We start from the raw sequence: 6,022 nt of genomic DNA on the forward strand, positions 1-6,022 counted from the left end.
AGACCCGAAGGGCGGGCTCATCGCTCTTCAATAACATCAGGAGGGGTGGCGACCACCAACCTGTGACTCAGTCTGTCCACGCATCGCTTCAACACGAGCTCGCAGTCACTCTCCCGGCATTTCTAACGCCCCCCCCCCCCCTTTCCATCTCTATCTCCTTCTCCCTCTCTGACCCTGCCTCCTTCCCCCTCTACCTCCCCCTCCCTGCCTCCCTCCCTCCCTCCCTCTCCCTCCCCCTCCCCCCCTCCCCCTCTGTCCCCCTTTCTCCCTTCGCCTCCACGGTGGGAGGCGCAGTCAGCACCACGCCGCGCGTAGAGACAGGCACCTCCCCCTCCTCCAACGCCTCACCCACCAACTCCGACAGCGGAGACGCCTCGAAGGCAGCCCGGCCCGCCGCCGCCGCCGCCGCCGCCGCGCGAGCCCGCCCGCTCTCCTCGTGGCTCGCCAGCGCAGACTCGTCCTGTGTGTGTGGGGGGGGGGGGCTTGGAGGCGTGATCTCGAGATCGATCTCGGGTAATCTCGGGTGATCTCGGGTGGATGAGCGATCTCGAGCGGATCTCGGGCGGATCTCGAGCGGATCTCGAGCGGATCTCGGGTGTGATCTCGAGCGATCTCGAGCGATGGCGATCTCGAGCGATCTCGAGCGAACGATAGCGATCTCGAGCGATCTCGAGCGATCTCGAGCTCGGTCGGACCTGCGAGCGGCTGAGCGACGCTTAACTAACCTTAATTAAAGGGCTAATGAAGGGCTAATGAAGGGTCCTGCGAGCGGCTGAGCGACGCCAAGACGTCGCTCATGTACTCGCCCAGGAACTGCTGCACCGAATCGCCGTCCGTGCGGCCTGATCGACCAATACCAACCAACCAGTGCTTAATAACTATGGCTGCCGCTCCCCGAGGAGAGGCCGCGTGCCGCCTGATGTGGCGCCGCCCCCGGCCGCGCCCCTCCGGCGCACGAGCAGCGAGAAGTCCGCCTGCCGCAGGCACTTGTGAATTATTAATTATGATGAGCTAATTAATATCACGAGCAGCGAGAAGTCCGCCTGCCGCAGGCACGTGTTAGTTATTAATTATGATCTGCCACACTCCCTCCGACACGCATCACGGGCGGCGGAGAAGTCATCTTCCTTGCTCGGCGGCAGGAGCGAGAAGATGCCGCTGCTCGAGCCAACCACCTCCTCCCCGTCCACCTGGAGGATGTCGTCGAATAATCTCGGCGCATCTCGGCGCATCTCGGCGCATCTCGGCGCATCTCGGCGCATCTCCTCACCTCCTCACCTCCTCACCACCATCCCCGGCTGTCGCTAAACGGACTCGTTGCTGACTGACTATATAGCGCTACTAGGGCTGACTCTGCCGGCGGGAGGGTCACTATTAATTATCAATCATGGACATCTGACGCCGCTAGGGCTGTGAGGCCTGCGGCGAGGCCGGCGGAGGCGGCGGCGCCCCCCGGCATCACGGAGACGATCTGTCCGCCCTTGAGCGCCTGTAGTTCAGTGAAGACTCATCGTAGAAGTCATGACTGTTGAAGCAGGACGATCTGTCCACCCTCCGGAGCGCCTGTAGTTCAGTGATGACTCATTGTAGTCATGAAACTGTTTGAAGCAGAACGATCTGTCCACCCTCTGGAGCGCCTTGATGCCGAGCGAGCCCGCACCGTCCCTCGACAGCTCGACGCAGAGCAGCTCCTACAGCGAGCCACCCACGGACGCCTCGCCGCCAGTGTGTCCAGCAGCCCCGTAGTCTCAGACAGCAGCTCGGCATGTGTGTTTGCAGCGCGCCTCCTCGAGCCCGCCCTCTGCCTTGTCCTCCGTGGCGGGCGACGCGGACTTGGAGGAGGCGGCGCGGCGCCGCACGACGGTGAGACTGCGGGAGGGCCTCGACCGGTCGGAGAGCGCGTGCAGCAGCGTCGTCGCCCCTCCCTCGCCCACCGCGACGCCGTCCACCTCCGCCACCACATCCCCAGCACGGAGGCCGGCCATGGCGGCGGGCGTGTCCGGTGCCACTGTGAGCACCTCGTTGGCGTCGACGCGCATGCCCGCCCGCTCGCCCGCCTTGAGGCTCAGGCTCAGGAGCAGCGTCTCGAAGCCGCCCTCGCCGTTCCCCTCCTCGCCCGCCTCGGCCTCGCTCGCCGGCTGCTCGTCGGACGGCCGGCGGCGCGACGGCTTGGCGCGGCGGCCTCCTCCGCCGCGCCGCACGCGCAGGAGCGGCGCCGATGTGGTGCGGTCGGCGAGGGCCGCCTGCACGCCGCGCTCCGCCGTGAGCGAGAGCCCCTCCACCTGCTCGATCAGGTCGTTTGGCATGAGGCCAGCCAGCGCCGCGGGAGAGCCAGAGGCGACCGAGATGACGCGGTTCTTGCGGTCGACGCGGAGGCCGACCTTGGTGAACTCGGGGATCTCGAGGCGAAGGTGGAGGCAGAGGGAGTCGCTCATGGTAGCGAGATACGAGCCAGCAGCCGGCGTCCCAGCGCCTACCTGCTCGGTGTTCTTCAACGCGCCGTCAAAAGAAGAAAAATTGCTCTGTTTATAGACAGCATGTCTCTGCTCGTCTTCCTGCTCCTCGCTCGGCCGGGCGGCGGCAGGGGTGGTGCGGAGGCGTCGCCGCCGCGCGTGCGCGCGCGCGGGGCGGCGCTGGAGCCCACCTGCTGGCGCCGCCACGGCGCGACGCCCGGGGCCGAACGCAGAGCCAGAGAGACTTGTGGCGAGGCCCGAGGGCTTCCAAAAACCGAGCATCTCGACGACGAGCAATTGAAATGTCTTTGTATCCACCCACTTGATTACCAGGTCGAGACGCAGCATGGGCGCGCCGCGAACACGGACAGAAGTCTTTTACGGCCGACATGAACGGGGGCGAGCTCGCCTCCTTGGTGCGTGGCGCCCTTCAACTCCCGCCAGGAGCGGCCGACGTGGCCGAGGTGAGCGAAAATGGCTCCGGCAAGACCTACCGGGTCTGTGCGGGCGGCACGACTGTGGCCCTCCGGCTGACCCCGCCTGATGAGCGCGACTGCTTCTTCACACGCCGAATGCAAGCTGCAGCGAGGGCGTTCGCCGGCGCCGGCCTCGGCCCACGGCCCATTGCTGAGGGCGATGGCCCCAATGGTGGCGGGTGGTGGGTGGAGGAGTGGGGCGGCTCGCGGTCCTTGCCTTGGACCTCGAGAGAGGAATACGCTGCTATGGGCCGGCTGCTCGCTAGGATGCATGCGGTGCCGACAGAGTGGTTCGATGCCAGCCGCGCCGAGGCGGTACGGCGGTGGCCGCTGCTTGGGCGCGTGACGGCGGGGAGCCATGCCTGGGTGGGTCTTGCGTGGGGCCTATGGGAGGTGCGAGAGCATGTCTGTCGCAGCCCAATGGCTCGTCCTATCATCCATGGCGTGTGCCACAGGCCTCCGCCGATGAGCTCGCCGAATCGGGCGATCCAGAGGACGTGGCGATTGGCCGCGCGCTCGCCGCCTTTGCACAGGCCCGCGGCCTTTCTGGCGTGCCAGCCTCACCACCCGAGCGACAGGCGCCTCCTAGCCGCGTAGGACGAACAGCTCTTTATCGACTGGGCGCAACTTTCCGGCGCGCTCGCGCCGGAGCACCCGGCGGCGCGGCGCGTCGTGACAACGCACGGCGATGTCCACCCGGGCAACGTGTTGCAGTCTGGCCTCGTCGTCGACTTTGAGAACAGCTGCGTCTGCAGCGCGATCTATGACCTTGCCTTTGTTGTCAACTCTGAGGCGCGCAGCGCCCGCATGAAGAGGCCCTTGTTAGTAGTAGCTCTACGAAAGGAGCTAACACCCATAACCGACGCCAGGCTACTAAGCGGGGCGAATGTATGGGGGGCTAATCACCGCAGGTGCCCAGCTTCGTGACGGGCGAATCCGAGGCGGCGGCTGCGCGCGCCTTTGTGGAGGGCTACCTCGCGGCGGGCGGGTGGGAAGCGGCGGGCTGGGCGGCGGAGGCGGCCGTCGACCTCTTGCTGACCGACTGCATGCTATACGGCTTTTTGCTCAAGGAGTGCGGCAGCCTCTTCTGGACCAACTTTTTTGATGGCGAGCGCACAGACGCGGCGAGCGCGAGAGCGCACCTGCAGGCATGCGAGCGCTTCGCGGCGGGCGTGCGCGCCGGCGGGGCGGCGGCGCACCGCGCCGTTGCGCGGGGTGGAGGGCCTGAGTGGGAGGGCAAGGCATGGCCGTGCCGGCGCGTGTGCGACGAGGCGGCGCCTGTGTGCGGTGACCAGTGCCGTGACGAAATCTGACAGAGAGGAGTCCGTGCAGCGTTCGGGTCGGGGGCGTTTTGGTCGTTGGTTCGAGCCCAGGTCGCAGGTCGTGCAGTTCGTAGTCGCGCAGCGACGCGGGCGCACGGGTGCGCGGCAGGGGCGAGCTATGGGGCGAGCAGGGGCTAGAGCAGTGCCCATCGCGCCGGACTTTGCTTTTCGATGGGCGTGTCGGGAGGGAGAAACTCGCGAAAAACTCCCGGGCCAGCCCCCAGGTGGTGGAGGTGTCATGGAGGCGGCCATTGGCAGCGCACGCACGCACGCACGCGCACGCACGCACGCACGCACGCGCGCGCACGCACGCACACGCGCTCCCTACACCTTAGAGGTTAGAGTAAGGTAAGGTAAGGTAGGTAAACTTCTCCACACACACGAGGTGGTGGGGCAAGGGGGGGCAACCCTCGCGTCTCCACGTCTAACGACAGGAGCCCCACGGCATTCAAAGTGCAAGACCCGGTGCGCGTGGGTGAGCGGTGTGTGTGTGTGTGTGTGTGTGTGTGTGTGTGTGTGTGTGTGTGTGTGTGTGTGTGTGTGTGTGTGTGTGTGTGTGTGTGTGTGTGTGTGTGTGTGTGTGTGTGTGTGTGTGTGTGTGTGTGTGTGTGTGTGTGTGTGTGTCACGTCACTGCATGCATCCTCTGCCGGTTCCTCCCGTCGCCTCTTCTTTGTTCGAATGTTTTTCAATCCATCCTTGACGAAGCCCTCCCATGTAGCTAGCGTTCTTTGCGAATGTCTCGAAATGGCCAGCAGGCGCTGTCTGCTCGCGACCTGTGCGGGCCGCTCGTCCTCCTCGCCCTTCTTTCGTCCTCCCGTCCCTCCCCTCCACCATGGCCTCCTCGGCACTTCTTTCTCCATCCGCCTCGCCCTGCCTTTTCGTATCGTGCCGTTCGCCCTCCATTCGGTGACCTCCATGGCTGTCCGCCTCCTTTTGGGTGGCGCTCTCGATACCGTTGCGTCAACCTCGACGTCGCTGTCGCCCTCCCCGTCCCCGCCGTCGCCCGTGCCTCGGTTCGCGTCATTGCATGGTAGCGTTTCCGTTGCCCCCTCGTGCTCCGCCGTCGCCCTCTCTGCTCGGGCCGTCGCGATTTCGCTCCTCCTGCATGTCGCCCCTCCGTCTCCTCCCCTGCCTTCGTCGTCATCGTCGCTGTCGCGAAAGCCCTCCGGTCCCTCGATTCCCTCGTCTATCCCCTCCGCTGCGTCGTCCCAGTTTATATCCTCATCCTCTGTGCGCGTTGTCGTTCCCTCCCCTTCTCCATCGTTGTCGCCTCCGTCGACTGTGGCGCTGCCTCTTCCCTCGCCTCCGTCCTCCTCGTCTACCGGGGTCGAGTTTTTTTACATATTTTTTACCATTTTGGAGTAGATCGCGGGCGCCGTCCCTGCCGAGCTGGCCGCGACACCGACAGCGTTTTTGGTCGGTTTTCCGACCATTCTGCACACAGACTGTTGCAACTAGTCGTTGACTAGTCTTTCTTCACTAGACCTTACAATATATTCGCTGTGCCAGACATCACGAGAGCACCTCGAGGGTCGTCGAGAACTCCTCCTCGACGAGGGCCGCGCACTGGACCTCCTGGCCGTGCAGGAAGCCAAACGTGGAGTGCACGTACCCGACGATTGTCTCGCGACTATAGCCGGCGGCCGCCGCGGCGGGCATCTCCTCCCAGTGGTTGGACGGCCACGGCCCGTTCCGGACGGCGAGGAAGAGGCAGCAAGCGGCGAGCAAGCGCGGGTGGAGCCGCAAGGTCGCGTACTGCATTGCGGCGCA

At 65.3% G+C, this 6,022-nt stretch overlaps 2 protein-coding genes across 2 annotated transcripts; one reads left to right on the forward strand and one right to left on the reverse strand.

The window, feature by feature from the left end:
* Nucleotides 1–1,748: 1,748 nt before the first annotated feature.
* Nucleotides 1,749–2,801, reverse strand: EMIHUDRAFT_250754 (hypothetical protein; the record flags this gene model as incomplete). Its single annotated transcript, XM_005756352.1, has 2 exons — nucleotides 1,749–2,473; nucleotides 2,645–2,801. 2 exons carry the CDS (start codon nucleotides 2,799–2,801, stop codon nucleotides 1,749–1,751), a joined length of 882 nt encoding a protein of 293 aa, XP_005756409.1.
* Nucleotides 2,802–2,842: 41 nt separating this feature from the next.
* On the forward strand, nucleotides 2,843–4,242 carry EMIHUDRAFT_121722 (hypothetical protein; the record flags this gene model as incomplete). Its single annotated transcript, XM_005756353.1, has 3 exons — nucleotides 2,843–3,322; nucleotides 3,527–3,709; nucleotides 3,841–4,242. The coding sequence occupies 3 exons, from the start codon at nucleotides 2,843–2,845 to the stop codon at nucleotides 4,240–4,242; spliced, it is 1,065 nt and encodes a 354-aa protein (XP_005756410.1).
* Nucleotides 4,243–6,022: the final 1,780 nt, after the last annotated feature.

Source organism: Emiliania huxleyi (assembly GCF_000372725.1).
Source record: "Emiliania huxleyi CCMP1516 unplaced genomic scaffold EMIHUscaffold_978, whole genome shotgun sequence".
NCBI classification, from domain to species: domain Eukaryota; phylum Haptophyta; order Isochrysidales; family Noelaerhabdaceae; genus Emiliania; species Emiliania huxleyi.